Raw genomic sequence first — 15657 nt, forward strand, 5'->3', positions numbered from 1 at the left:
TGCGCGCGAGAACGTCAGGTTGACGACTGGTTCCCTCGTCCTCACAGCTCCCACACTCAACGCGTCCCGTGTGTGAAGGCTGAGTACGGCTGAACCAACATTTGTCAGTGCGTGTGTGAATGAAGCAGTTTCACTATGGGCCTCACTGCACGTTGTAAACGACCCGCTTACAGGTGGTTCATTTGAGTACCGAACGTAGTTTCAATTGCTTCGAGCTTAATCTCAATGGGTTCGAACCTACTGGGTTAAGCATATATCCAGCTAACGTAGATATATATCAGAGTAAATGTACTCACTTATACCCTATTCTACACCATTCTAATATCCTTTCCCCTAAAAGTACTGTTGAAAATGCTAAAGGGATGAGGGATTTACTGGCGAACGTGTGTGAAGGGGATTACGGCGGAGGTACGAAAATCAGCAACACAGTATTGATACCAGAAGCTGCAAAACTAATGGCCGGGACGAACTTAAACTGGGACGTGAGTATTCTCCAGTGAAGCTTCAGCAGTGACTTAATGCAAATGGAAATCACACGAACTTTGTTACAGGCAAGAGAGAGAGAGTCCTGTGTTCGGCTCCCGTAATCATCAAATACTTGCCGTTGCAGTGTATTTGAAGATATGGATGTGGACATAACTTGGTTCTCTGACTGCTGTAGCAGCACTATACATGGAGATAACAGTCCTGAGAGAAAGATTTATGGTAAATACGAGAAATACTTCGCCTTGCGGAATCTACTGTAATGCTTCAGGCTGGAGGAGTGTTAGACGAGGGTGTAAGTGATCATGGTGTGGACGTGGAGAGACTCGCTGTGCTGTTGGCAGGGGAGTGTATGTCTCTCCAGTGGTGGCAGGGTCGTGCGTGTCCACTTTTGGATGGGATGTGCCTGTCCACTGGTGGCAGGGTTGTGTGTCCACTGTTGGCAAGGTTGTGTGTCCACTGTTGGCAAGGTTGTGTGTCCACTGTTGGCAAGGTTGTGTGTCCACTGTTGGCAAGGTTGTGTGTCCACTGTTGGCAAGGTTGTGTGTCCACTGTTGGCAAGGTTGTGTGTCCACTGTTGGCAAGGTTGTGTGTCCACTGTTGGCAAGGTTGTGTGTCCACTGTTGGCAAGGTTGTGTGTGTCCAGTGGTGTCAGGGATACGTCTACTGGTAGCCTGGATGTGCTTGTCAGCCATGGGCACGCTTGTGTGTCATCTGTGTAGCATGGGAACAAATGGGGTCTGCCTTGTTCATCGACTTCGCCGTCTGTACGTCGAATTCGTATGGAGTCACACCCCCAGGTATGCGAAGATACGTTTAGCATATATATATATATATAGATATATATATATATATATACAGCTTACCTATTCTAATGTCATCTATTTCTTATATCAAGCACCTCGTCCGCATCGATTCAGTCCTTCCAAAATGGCACGTTTTACGACCTGCCTGCGCGCGAGAACGTCAGGTTGACGACTGGTTCCCTCGTCCTCACAGCTCCCACACTCAACGCGTCCCGTGTGTGAAGGCTGAGTACGGCTGAACCAACATTTGTCAGTGCGTGTGTGAATGAAGCAGTTTCACTATGGGCCTCACTGCACGTTGTAAACGACCCGCTTACAGGTGGTTCATTTGAGTACCGAACGTAGTTTCAATTGCTTCGAGCTTAATCTCAATGGGTTCGAACCTACTGGGTTAAGCATATATCCAGCTAACGTAGATATATATCAGAGTAAATGTACTCACTTATACCTTATTCTACACCATTCTAATATCCTTTCCCCTAAAAGTACTGTTCTCATCTTGCGTGTATAATTTCTCTGTAGTTAAGGCATATTATGCAAATGTATTCATTAAGTGCGTCATAGGGTTTGGGACAATTTTTTTTGGTTCACAGTTTACCATCCTGTTTCCATCTGTATAATTTAGGAATCTATGAATACCATTAATGTCCTCCAGCAGATGACCTCGCCATCAAATATTACATCACCTGTTCTTTGGGTTTCCCACGAAGTGTCTCCCAGCAGATAACCTCGTCGTAGACCATCAGATCTTCCGTTATCCGTCTTTCCTATGTGCTCCCATGTACTCTCATAACCTCTTGGTGTTCACAACCCCACTGAGGCGAGCAGTTTCCTAATAACCAAGATATCTACATCTTCAAAGACAAGCCCTGACCCGTGTTGTAGGTCAATGGTTCCTATAGGTCAAGGGTCACTCAGTGTACTCCTACATGTTAACAGCTTCTACCACACAATTACTGCTGGCAGAGGGGGAGAGAAGGTGGAAGGGGAGGTGCACCGCCTAGGGGAGATACCACTTACCCTGGTGCCCACCAGTCGTGGTGTCCCTCTATCACCACCAGTCCTGGTGCCCACCCGTCACCACGAGCATACAAGATAAACCCTTCCTCCTTCGAAGAGCCTTTTCTTGTGTATAACTTTGTCTCCGGCGTGTCAAGCGCACCTCTCATACTGAAGGAGAGGGAAGCCATCAGCGTCGTGTCACTAAACAGAACGTGTTTTCTACTCTCGACCGAGCAACAACACATGATGTCTAATACTCCAGTATTTTGGTACGTTGGCCGGTACTAAATACACCTCTTGAGCACGACTTTCTGACCCCATTCTACCACGGTACGACCCTTGAGCACAACTGTCTGACCCATTCATTACGACGGTACGACTCTTAAGCACGGCCTTCTAACCCCTTGAACACGACGGTCTAACCCCTAGAGGGATATGGTGGCATAACCTCTGACATTATAGCATAACATGGCCCAATTGCTGCCGGGCCTAGTGAGGGAGTCTGTTGCCAGGGAGGCGTGCCTGGAGGGGAGGCTGGCTCCTCCCTCGGCCTTCTGTGTTAGCAAGGCATCAAAGCCAGGTAGTTGCCCGAGTGTCCTGTTGACTTTCAAATTGGTGGACCCATCCCCTGCCGGCCACTCTGCTACCCCTCACTTCTACGGAGTGGGCGAGGACACTGTCGCAAAATACGAGGAAAATATGATAAATCGGGGCTGATATGGACGGTACGTGCTCCGGGTGTCGTACCGTCGTAAGGAGGAGTCGAACCGTCGTTCTCAAGTGTTGTACCGTCGTGTTCAGAGGCTGTACCGTCGTGTTCAGGGGTTGTACCGTCGTGCTCAAGAGTTATCCCGTCGTGTTCAAGGGTTATACCGTCGTGCTCAAGGGCGGTATCGTCGTGTTCAAGGGTTATACAGTCGTGTTCAGGGGCTGTAGCGTTGCATTCAAGGGTCGTACCTTTGTATTCGAGGGTCGTACCGTCGTAGGTAAGAGGTGAATAATAATTGGCTTCTATTTCATTCTGGGTGTGAAATATGCTATTCATCGACGCACCTTCCAATCATCTTTACATTCATTTTCCTAAGGTGGCATCATCAACAGCAACTCCACATCTCTCTTTGTGCTTTCATTATACAAACGCTCGTATATCTTCGTCTCCGAGTCACATATAGATATATCTCGTACCACACACAATACCTATGAGGTAACAGTGGGCAAAACCGTCTATCCACACCTACAGAATCTCAAACAGGAACAATTAACTCTATGGGCGCATAAATGCCATTGAGTCTTCATCCGTTGATGTTCTTTAAAAGACCAGGTATCAGTGTGAAGATGATGAGTTCAGCTGTTGAGAAAACTGTCATGTACTGAACTTATCAAAAGGACTTGAGAATAGTTTGAAATCCGGTTCGCCAGAAGGCGCAATACAGTAATCATCAAATTCATAAACAACTAATTTCTCGCTATCGATTCCCTATAGTGAATGTATGTGACGTACGTAAACAATCTATTTTTCTCCAGAAGGTAATGAGGATCACTAAGAATTCTTTATATTTCCCTCCTTTAGGGTGATCATCAAATCCTTCATCTTTATGTATCGCTCAACTTTCGATGTTGATCTTCTCAAATGAGGGTACGTGACGTAAGAAAACGATGCATTTTCTCCAAAAGGTAATGGAGGAAAATACAATCTAACAATCCCTTTTACAATTCTCTTATCTTTTCCCCTCTTTTGTGGCGGACTCCCTCCCTCCCGCCCAGTACAAACCATTCCAGGAACAAACTGCCTCGAATTGACCTTCAGACAACATCTAAATTACGTTCCTCAGCCCCGTGATGGAGTGGGGGTACAGGCGGTCCACTTGTGTGTGTGTGTGTGTGTGTGTGTGTGTGTGCAGAAGAAAACACGCTTGTGATTACTAGGGTGTAATCAAGTGTTCTTACCACTGGGCAATCTATCCAATTCTCACCTTTTAACGATAGCAGGTTTCTCTCCCCGTCAATATGCAAACGTTTTTGAAGATTTACTGGAGAACGGCCAGAGAGAGAGAGAGAGAGAGAGAGAGAGAGAGAGAGAGAGAGAGAGAGAGAGAGAGAGAGAGAGAGAGATTCTTAGTTGACTTTGAAAGACTTCATTTTATACATTCTATTCTTGTGATTTCTTTCTTGTAAGACTTATCATCCGGTAGATAATTGGGCTGGAATCTCATCACGTATTTATGTCTGAAACTGCAGTTTTACTCTGGTCATCCAACGAGACGTGTGGGTTATGGGGCGTCCGTATCATCCTCCACGACTGTGGTGCCGTTAGGAACGGGGCTGTCTGTGCTGCATAACCAAAGTTGTATCTACCAGCCGGACGCTTTACGTAGATGATAGATATATAACACTGATGATATACGATACTGACATCTACTGCATGACACTGACATCCACAAGATGACTGTCACACATGATACTGTCAAATTTTCAGGATACGGTCATTCACTTCAGTTATTGAACTAAGAAAACTGTTTGGTTGACATGAAAAGCTCATGCGAACTGGCCTCCTTGGAGACTATCTACCCCGTTTGGCAGACACTGGACGACAGATGTGATATAGCTGAATCAGACGAGCGAATGTTAACTGAAACGTCTCAGGGCATGGCTGTATCCTGTATCATTGTGAGGCATATAGCACTCATAACTCATGTCAAGCCCTTGGAGATACGGAGTAGTGCCTTCTTCTTTAAGCCCTCACTTCCAGGAATCAGATGGGGAGAGAGAGAGAGAGAGAGAGAGAGAGAGAGAGAGAGAGAGAGAGAGAGAGAGAGAGAGAGAGAGAGAGAGAGAGAGAGAGAGGGATGAGTCAGCAAAGGCCTTCTACCAACGACGCTTGTGACCTACTGGCCTTGTCTCTTGGCTCCTTGCTCCTCTCTCTCTCTCTCTCTCTCTCTCTCTCTCTCTCTCTCTCTCTCTCTCTCTCTCTCTCTCTGCCCTTACTGAGGATTTCATCCCAAGACCAGAACCTTCGACATGCAATTTTACTGATGGAAGCAGATGCAACGCGAATTGCCCTGCCGTCTCAGCATCCCCAAGATGGTCGAAGGACACAAGCATTAACTCAGACACACGATAAGGAGGAGGAGGAGGAGGAAGAAGGAGGAAGAAGAAGAAAAAGAGGAGGAGAAGAGCAATATGTCTTCCTCTCCCTGCTTGCTCAAGGTTGAGAAGTTTTTACATTTACAGCCTCACTTTCTTCCCCGACTGCAACCAAGGCCAGCAGAGGCGACAAATAAGGGACATTGTCGCCAGCTCTCCAGAAGCAGCAACATTGCGATGTACGTAATCACGGAGTCGTTCGCTGTATCCACACAAGCTCCTGAGGCGTTAACGAAGGTCGACTGAAGCATAAAAAGAAAATGCGAGTCTTCCCGTTTTCCCTGAGACATGGATACCGTATGTTTGACCTAGGACGCCTATGTGTTTACTTACGTCGGATATATCATCCTTAATACGAAGAAGGAGCCTTTAACTCACTAGATATCTAAAAGACAGGAATAGATTAAGCGATAGAATCTATGAATGAGATATAATGCCTCTTAAGCAAATCTGAAATTCCGTCCCATACGTAAAGATATTCTTAATGTCGCCTAATATATCGTTCTCATCTAACTTGCTGGGAATTAAGATGACTTAACTGACAAACTTCGTAGAGTCATTTAATTTTTTGTTTGACACAAAGGCGATGGGTACCCATGAGTAATGGGATATATATATATATATATATATATATATATATATATATATATATATATATATATATATATATATATATATATATATCAGGCAATTGGTGGGGGAGGGATGATGCCTATGGGGATGACGTCACAAGATATTGCCGAGTTCGAAATTAAAGACAGTTTTTTTGGTTGGTGTATTGCATCAAGTATGGCAAGTGGTCAGGGTCAGTCCTGATAATAAATTGATTACAAAATGTCTGTATATATAAAGACAAACAGACACACAGACACATATATACAAATAGGGGAGAAAGAATACTTCCCACATATTCCCTGAGTGTCATAAAAGGCGACTAAAAGGGGTGGGTGCAGGGGGGGCTGGAAATCCTCCCCTCCAGTTTTACTTTTCTAAAAGACAAAACAGAGGCGCAAGGCAAGTGAGGATTGTTTCCTTCAAGGATAAGCCCTCTGTTCTTGACGCTACCTTGCTAACGTGGGAAATGGTGAATATACATATATATATATATATATATATATATATATATATATATATATATATATATATATATATATGATTACACTAATTCGTGTTAATATTGAGTTTGTAGCTCAGCATTTTTCGCACAAGAACGCCCACCACTTTAAAGAGACTGTTCCGAAAAGTATTCTATAATAGAATCCCACATGAAATCAGAATATGAACCATTTTCGTAATTATGTTGCAGATGGAATGAAACACTTTGTATGAAAAGAAAAAAATCGTCCAAGATTATTTCTATATATGATAGTTCCAGAATACCGCTCTGAAACGGAGGCAGATAAACCAGTTGCTGTTTGATGAATCAAGTGAATATGTAGATGGAAATGTTGATGAATGTGGTACCTTTGAAGAACATGAGACTTTAGATAATGGTAGTATATATAGAGAGAGAAACTGTAGATAATTCTGTAATGTGTAAAACTGATGCTGCACCAAAGACAAGATACTGATTCTTCAGGAGAAAGTCAGGAACTTGTAAACACAGAGGGAAGATCACTGGAGTCTTCTGTACACACCCGTTGCTCAAAGGTTCATTATACGGGTGCAAGTGATGACAAAATACTTAATGGTGAAAACTACTTTTCCAATACACAACGTAGGAGGAGGATTGTATTGTCCTGTGAAATATGTGAATCACTGAAGTATTCTTGTTTTGTTATAGTTCATAAAACTGTAATGCAGCTAATCATAATATACTTCATGATATACACTTGCAATTGAAAGAGACGTTCTATTCAGGTTCACGTGTATCATAATATAGCCTTTCAACTGGCAATTGTTGTTTAATGAAAGTGTCTGGAGTATTTGTACTTGAAGCAATTTGTCTTGATAGCTTTCCTAGACTTGTCAATTTCTCGCCTCCACTTTCATCAAATAGACATCAAAACTGCAAAACACAATGACCATCAGACTGTCTGTAAGTGACCAATTACCAGATGGTGGTAGCCAGATTTATGAACCGTGTTAGAAAGTTACGACTGAAGCCCTGAATTTCAGCGTTGTCTGAGGCTTTCTTGTTATTCCACTTCAGGTACAATTGGCCTTCATGCATATCCTTCATGAAGGATTCTAATTGTCTATAAGTTTGTTGCATAATGACAGCCAGATTCACTGGTGGGGTCTAACTTCTTAAATCAGCCACAACAAAGTTATGGTTGTATTCTATCCTTTGTATCTGCATAATCCATTTCCTTCTATAGGTTTTCGACTGCTTGTAGCAGGAGCTTTTAGAGAGGTAATGAGTAACCTGGGTTCTTTCGTGGAAATTGGTCCTGGGGTAATTATAATCTAGTGTGGATGAATCTTTGGTAACATTACTTCCGTGATGTGCAGGAGGACTGGAAAAGGATATTGAGGACTTTGCAACTAAAGTTTGGTACTTAAGATGAATAACTACAATAAAAGATAAAGTGCCTCATGTATAGAAGAATTATATGTTAAATGACATTGTATGAACTCCTACTGATGTGCGATTTCACCTTCATATATATATATATATATATATATATATATATATATATATATATATATATATCCCTGGGGATAGGGGAGAAAGAATACTTCCCACGTATTCCCTGCGTGTCGTAGAAGGCGACTAAAAGGGAAGGGAGCGGGGGGCTGGAAATCCTCCCCTCTCGGTTTTTTTTTTTTTTTTTTTTTTTTTTTTTTTTTCCAAAAGAAGGAACAGAGAAGGGGGCCAGGTGAGGGTATTCCCTCAAAGGCCCAGTCCTCTGTTCTTAACGCTACCTCGCTATCGCGGGAAATGGCGAATGGTATGAAAAAAAAAAAAAATATATATATATACATATATATATATATATATATATATATATATATATATATATATATATATATATATATATATATATATATATCTTAGTATTGTTTCTGCCCCGAATTCGGTTGATGGGCGGCAACTTTAGATCCCACCCGCCAAACATACTAACATACACCAAACATAACAATATTCCGAATTGAATTTCCATTACAAAGAACAACAGTGACAAATCCATACCTGAAACCATCAGATGGTCTTTTGCCGCTTCGCATGTTATCGTTTGAGTTGCTTTCCATAACGGCGTATCACCGCAGCACGTAAATAAACTCTTGATATTCTGAAAAGATTCATAAAAAGACTGCTCTTAACAAAGCTAGCTAAAAGTCGCTAAATATTAAGCACCTATAATGCCACTTTCTAGATCATGCATTTGCGCTGCTTTCTGGCTAGTCTGAGTTTAGTTTTAACCAACATCACTTATACAAAGTCTTGTAACCTTGACATATATATATTTCTGTGTGAGGTCTGGGGGTTAGCGGAGATTATTGGATTATGTGTGAACTGTGAGGCTTGCAAAAGGAAGGTTGTTGGATGTGAACGTGTTGAGAGGAAAGTTTTATTTCTCAGTGGAAGCGGGCATGTGTATATATATATATATATATATATATATATATATATATATATATATATATATATATATACGTATAAAGTTTAAAATACCTATATTACTAAGGAACAGAATCCTACGACTGATTCATCAAACAAAAAAGCATCAATACTGGATCCAAAAGTCGACCCACAAACATTTCACGTCCTTCAAAATCTAATAAGACATCATCCAACAAGAGAGGCTGAAAGAGCGAATAATATAGACTGATCAAACACATGATGACTACAATAACATACACATAGAGCAAACGGTGATACAAGGTGATCACAAACCTGATCCCGAATAGTATTTCTGTATAGAATTCGTCAATCTTCAATATTCGGGTTATCTCTTGCCCGACCAGAACACTCCTAGTATTAACAGGTTCATCAGGTCTGTGGAACTAATGGTAGGGGTCCGTGGCTGTAGGACTGAGGAGAACACTGTCCGTGTGGGAGCTACTGTCAAGTGTCGTGGTTCCTGATGGCTGAGGGAGGTAGTTTGGTGATTTGCTGTTCTTATTCGAGATTAAACCTCCCTACAACTCAGGAGGTGCTGGCCCAATGCTCTAGGGCGGCCCGCCGGTGGTGAGGGACCTATGCACTGGGCCTAGGTAAGGGGTTGGTCTTGTTATCCCACCCGGACCTCACGAGGGCCAGGCTCCCTCGCCGTGATTTGCTCGATGACCGCCAAGCGGTAGACAGCCAACTGAATATCCCTCGACACAGAATATACAGTGTAGTCACAGCACCTGTATATCTCAGACGATTGAAATCCCTTAGGCATTACGTTTTTGGGTTTGGGTAGTCTTTGGAGTACCAGTACGGTCTGGGAAACGAAGCTGTTTTTATTATCGTATGAAAAAGAGGTTCCGTAATGGTTGTGGTGACAGGTCATCAAGCCTCGACCAAGATGGTTTGAGGGAAGCGTTTGCACTGGTTACTTGAAGCAACCGTTCGTAATCTTAAGTCGAGGTCAGGATTCACATTGTTCTGTGTATTCTGACTGTGTCTAATATACCGTCAGTATCAGAATGAATTTGTCCAGAAACCCGCTGATGTTACTGTCTGGTTTGACATTCACTTGGTTTGAGGTGACATAGCGGGTTAAAAGTCACCCTTTTGGCGAAGCTGTATAACTGAGAGTACAGTCTTGTTAAAGAACTTCTCACTCCAAAGAAGTCCACATATCTCTGCTGCTGGAAGTAGCTTCACCTTGGGTTATAGGAGCCCCTGAGAGAGATGCTGGGTAAGACCAGGACTTCCTCACAATGAGATCCTGCACCCTTAGGTGAGGTGAACGTGTGGTAAACTACTTCCTAAACTTAACAAAAGAACTTGAGAATCTGCTGGTGAACTGCCATATCCCCGAGCTATCCAGATTTGTATGTAAAGATGAACCAATGCCAAAGATGGTAAGGCCTTTGAGCAAGACGAGATATATCAAGAACGCGTCAACTACCAGGATGAAGCTTTCATCCGAAGGCTTAGTTTAGAGGGCCAGCCAGCTTAAGTAGCTGACAGTCGATGCTGTACCAAGGTCTAGAGAAGCAATCAGACGATTTTTTTTGGCCTTCGAATGATCCTGAACACCTGAATTCGTTCGATTGTTTTTCGATTGGTCGTTATAACTTCACACTGGCGGCCTTAATGACCCTATGGCTGATGAGCGGACGAAACAGCTTCAATCAATCCATCGCCCAAACAACAGACACAGTGCTCCAGCACCAGGAGATATATAAGTTACGAAATAAGATAAATAAACTGAAAGAACCAAGGACTGGTCATATCCTTAAGACCCCGAGGAAGCCTGTGGCTATATACTAGTTTCGGTAAACAATGTAGGATTTATTGTCAAAGAAACAAACAGGTGACGTATGTTGTGCAGGTATGCAGAGGTGTCGACAAATTAGATTTCGCAGGATCTCCATTGGGAGACTCGCTCAGAGGTCGTGAGGAGTACATTACAAGGTTGTCTGAGTTACGGAAAAAATGGAGAGGAAAGGTTGGGACCGGAAAAGACATATAGAGCATCGACTTCAAATACAAAGGATCATGAATGCTCAAAGAGCTTTGAAAGGCCTTTAGAATCATCTTCGGCTCCTGAAGGAAGTGTGCTGATACCTTTTCCATTTAAATGTCAGTTAGAAAAATGACGTCGGAGGCCTTAATGATGACCCCTGGCAGTTGTTAGGCCTTCAGTCAAAGTAACCATCCAACCAACGAAGCAGCTGGCATAGATTACCTAAATTTAGACAGATTCATCCATAACTGAAAAGATTCTTCCCATCTGGACGCGAACCAGAGATGCATAACTTCCTCAACTGTAGAAATCTGATCTCCTTTGAAATGGAAATATATACATGCATGGGAGAGTGCCTGTGTTACATAGGTGGACGTCGTCATGTATTCCGATATGCTGTAGGCTCTGTCTCGCGTGCATGTATGTGGTAGGTCTCTCTCTCTCTCCTGCCGTTAGCTTTCTTGTTCTCTTCCATACGATAACTAGAAACCTTTCCCATATGACAGTTAGAAACCTCTTCTATACGATAACTAGAAACCTTTCTCATATGATAGAAACCCCTTCCATACGATAGCTTGAAACATTTCCCATGCAATGAATACCAATCTTCTACACGATAGCTAGAAACCTCTCCCATACGATAGCTAAGAAACCTCTTCCATACGATAGCTAGAAACCTCTTACATATGATAGCTAGAAACCTCTCCCATCTGGTAACGAAAAACCTCTTTCATATGATAGCTAGAAACCTCTCCCATACGATAGCTAGAAACCTTTCGTATACAATAGCTAGAAACCTCTCCCAAACGATAGCTAGAAACCTCTCGTATACGATAGCTAGAAACCTTCGCCCGTCTTCTTTGCTTCCGTTACACATATCATAGTTGTATGATTGTTTCCTTTTCTTAACCATTCCCTGTATCTGGGAGTCCTATACCATCCTGCAGAGAGGGTAACTAAATTATCACTAACACTTACCCTCCCATTTCCAGTGTGTCAGTAAAATGCTCCTATGTGATGTGTGCAAACGTAGGTCCTCCTCACATGTGATCTGAGCTGAGTTCCACTCCAGGAGCCCCACACACCTCCAGACGTAATGGGACAAGTCAGGCGCTCGATCTTTTAGGTCTCAAGGTCTGCGGAAGGTGAGGCAGATGTGCAGATGATGTCTCGTATTCTTACCGTCTCTCCGTCTATTGATCCGCCAAATTACCTCTCTCCTCCTTCTCCTTCTTCGTCCATTCTCGCTTATTTTTCCCCCCCTCTTGTTTTCCTCTCCCTCTTCCCTCTGTCTCGCTTTCTCCTTCTCTCTTCTCCTCTCTCCCTCCCCTCATCCCCCTTCCCATCTCTTCTGCCTCTCTCTCTCTCTCTCTCTCTCGTCCAACACACACACACACACACACACACACACACACACACAAACGACAACAGCGCCACCTCATCAGGCGCCAATTTTTTATTCTATGTTTTGTTTGCGTCGGGATTTGCATAATACATTTGGTGATCCTCCAGCCAGCGTGTTCCTCCTCTCTCCCTCCCTTCGCCTGGGCCTCTGTTGTCAGATTAGCTGCAATTTTCTTCACACTGGAAATTCTATCTTTCTCTGTTCTATCTACTTTTATCGTCTATTTTCTATCATCTCTCTATATTCCATTCTCTTTGCACATTCATCATCTTTTCTAGCCATATCGTATTTCTTTTTATTACCCAACTTATTAAAACTTGTCTTTATAATTGCCTTATAAAACATTACAAGTTCCCGGTATTAGCAATGTTTACTTATTGATAGTGTCGTACGTATATCCGGGTCACGGACAGTGAAAAGTTGTCTTTCTCACGATGGATCGAGTGTAAAGGTAGATGTAGGACCTCATTCTGCTTATACAATTGTGGCCATCTTTTTTCAGTGCTCGCCAGGGAGTTGCTGATGTTTGATTCGCCCCCCCCCCTCCACCCCCCCTTTGTGCACGACAATACGACCCTTGTGCACGACGATACGACCCTTGTGCACGACGATACGACCCTTGCGCACGATAGTCTGGCCCTTGTGCACGACGATACGACCCTTGAGCACGACGGCACGTCCCTACGACCTTTGAGAAAGATGGTACTGCCTTAAAGCACGAGGGTTCGACAACCAGGTTATTACTGCCTGGTCTGTGACCCACAATCCCAAGTCAGGTCAGGTCATAGATCACAGTGTCATACCCAAGGATCGTACTGACGAGCTATAAGCCTATAGGCTTAGGTCGAACTCTCGCGCGATTTTGATATACGTGAATTTGATGACGTAAACCTCAAGACCATTTGTGAACGTAACGATATCTTTCAGCCTGGCACCAGTTTGTGACCAACGAGCTTAGAAACGTATCAATAATTCATGTCAAAATGCAGGCTTCATTTAGCGTCCATCTTGCCTCCAACCGAGGGTCGATTTCGTAATCTTTTTTTTTTTGCAGCGACGCGAGCACATTTCCTTCAGATCCGGGGACCAGCACTTCAGAACTAGGCCAGACGCCCCACAATAGACACAGGAGGAATGACGTTACGAGGCCGTTTATTTCCCCCACCTCCACACCCTCGCCGGAGGACGGAGGTAATAGAATGACCCCCCAGGCGGGGCGTGAAGTTGGCCGGGTCGTCGTCTACACTTCACCCACCCGCTCTCTCTCTCTCTCCCCGCACATGTAGGTCGTCTATGTACACAGACATACCCACCCTCTCTCCCTCCCTCCCTTCAAGACGCTATTTATAGGAACGATATGATACGTTCCGATACGCCGTCGTGAAAAATAGCCCGCGGGGTTACGAAGGTTCCCCCAGAATGATTGAGCTGTCGGGGGAGTCGGGTGGACGGTGTCGTTACCAAACGACTGCCGTCATCTGTCTGCCTGGAGAAGGTCTTTTTTCGCTTCGTGTGAGATCCCTTGGTCAACCCCACACTGGTTTCTTCCCACGTCAAGAAAATAATCTTTTAACCCTAGATACGAAGATTGTGTCATTTGTTTTGCCCAACATTCATGAGACGTTACACTTAACTACCTTCTGCATACCTGGTGAAGTCGTTGAGGGTCTTCTACCCCCCTACAGCTTGGGATGAGCTCAGGCTGTTGAGTTGGGTCGTTTATCGACCAAGCTGTTGCAAGCCGCAGCCCGCATAGCTCCTCTCCTCAGCCTGGCTGCTCTGGGACACTTTCGAGGTACTTGTCCAGGCATTTTTCAACTTCCCTACTGTGCATCTCACGAGAAGATGAACGACAAGGTCGGAAGAGAGAGAGAGAGTTGGCTCTGCAGGTTACCATCAGGTGTTGAGTGAGTTCTTGCTGACCAGCCTGCAGTAGGGGTCAGTCGAGGGCAAGTGTGAGGGGCGGCGCCCATACCACTTTCCAGCCAGTGAGGTACGTGCAGCTTCAAAGCCACTGTCGCTCCAGGACGTCGAACTTGGACCCATCGCCGTGCTACGGTCTGTTGGCCCTCGAGCAACAGAGTATCACAGATGGGCAAGAATGTGTGACATATGAGTACGTTCTGGAGTCGATTGGAGAGCAGGTCCGCCCCAGCGACAATCTGGGGAAAAGCATTTGTTGCGACAGCATCAATTCTGACGACAAATGGTGTTTGTACCTTGCCGATCTGACTTTACCCACTGAGATTATCGACTCTTGGGACACACTCTCACACACAAACAAACATTCTCTCTCTCTCTCTCTCTCTCTCTCTCTCTCTCTCTCTCTCTATCTATCTATCTATCTATCTCCGTTGATGCTGTATCGTGCACCCATCACTGAAAAGGGGTTTCCATAATGACTCGACAAAATATTCTATACTGAAATGAGACGATATAGAGACGCGGAATTGTAATCTAGTGGTCTTATGGCAGTCACACCTTTCCACATAGCAATGAATTATAGTCTGTGATCAACATGAAACGTTTGTGTGACCTACAACAAACGTTTGTGATCTACACGAGACGTTTGCATGATCTATACCAAACGTCTGTGATCTACACCAAACGTACTATCACCAAAACATATCTTCATAGGTCACATTGTATCTTCCATGATAGTTTCACTTCGTTTTTACGGTGACATGATTGATTTGTAATGTAGATGTAGCTTGACTAATTACAATCATACGAAACAAAAACACAACAATCACCTGTAGTTTCATAAAGTCACAAGAATGCCGCTGTACGTTTTCGTGAGTTGTAGATGGCTCTATCGATTTCTCCTCTGAAGAAAACGCAAGGTTGCGTGTCCAATTTCTCGTATAATCTTACCCTTGGATATGAAGACAAGTTTGCTTGTAACTGTCGCAAGAGGAACCCTTCCCAGGGACCAGGGAAGATGAGGAAGGATCCCCTAGGAGTCACTCTTGGACGGTGTTGCCGCCATGCTGTCGCACGCGTCGGTGGGAGGCGGCAGACTGGGGCTTGACGGAGGCACAGTGAACGTGAGCGTCCGTCGGGAGGGCTACAGGCTGGAGTGACAGGGTCACTTCTGGGCCAGGTCTTCATACTACATCCTCAGATGTTGCAGTTAGTTCTGTGTAACGATGTGGCTCCTCTGTGTACACGACGTGGTGTTCAGGTGTGGCAAAGATACGTAAATCTTTACGTACAGAAGCAAATAAGAAGGTCACGTCCATGATCA

At 44.1% G+C, this 15657-nt stretch overlaps 1 protein-coding gene across 3 annotated transcripts in view; it reads right to left on the reverse strand.

Annotated features, from left to right (window-relative positions):
• nesd (nessun dorma) overlaps positions 1–15657 on the reverse strand; it is a 199740-nt gene that overhangs the window by 33786 nt on the left and 150297 nt on the right. For 2 of the 3 annotated variants that reach the window (XM_071659879.1, XM_071659880.1), the window contains exon 3: positions 8572–8671. The exons of the other annotated variant lie outside the window; for it this stretch is intronic. In XM_071659879.1, coding sequence (XP_071515980.1) covers positions 8572–8581 — 10 coding nt within the window. In that variant the 5' untranslated portion in view covers positions 8582–8671. The remainder of the gene's footprint in view (positions 1–8571; positions 8672–15657) is intronic. 3 annotated transcript variants of the gene reach the window in all.

Source organism: Panulirus ornatus, chromosome 68 (assembly GCF_036320965.1).
Source record: "Panulirus ornatus isolate Po-2019 chromosome 68, ASM3632096v1, whole genome shotgun sequence".
In the NCBI taxonomy this organism is placed as follows: Eukaryota; Metazoa; Arthropoda; class Malacostraca; order Decapoda; family Palinuridae; genus Panulirus; species Panulirus ornatus.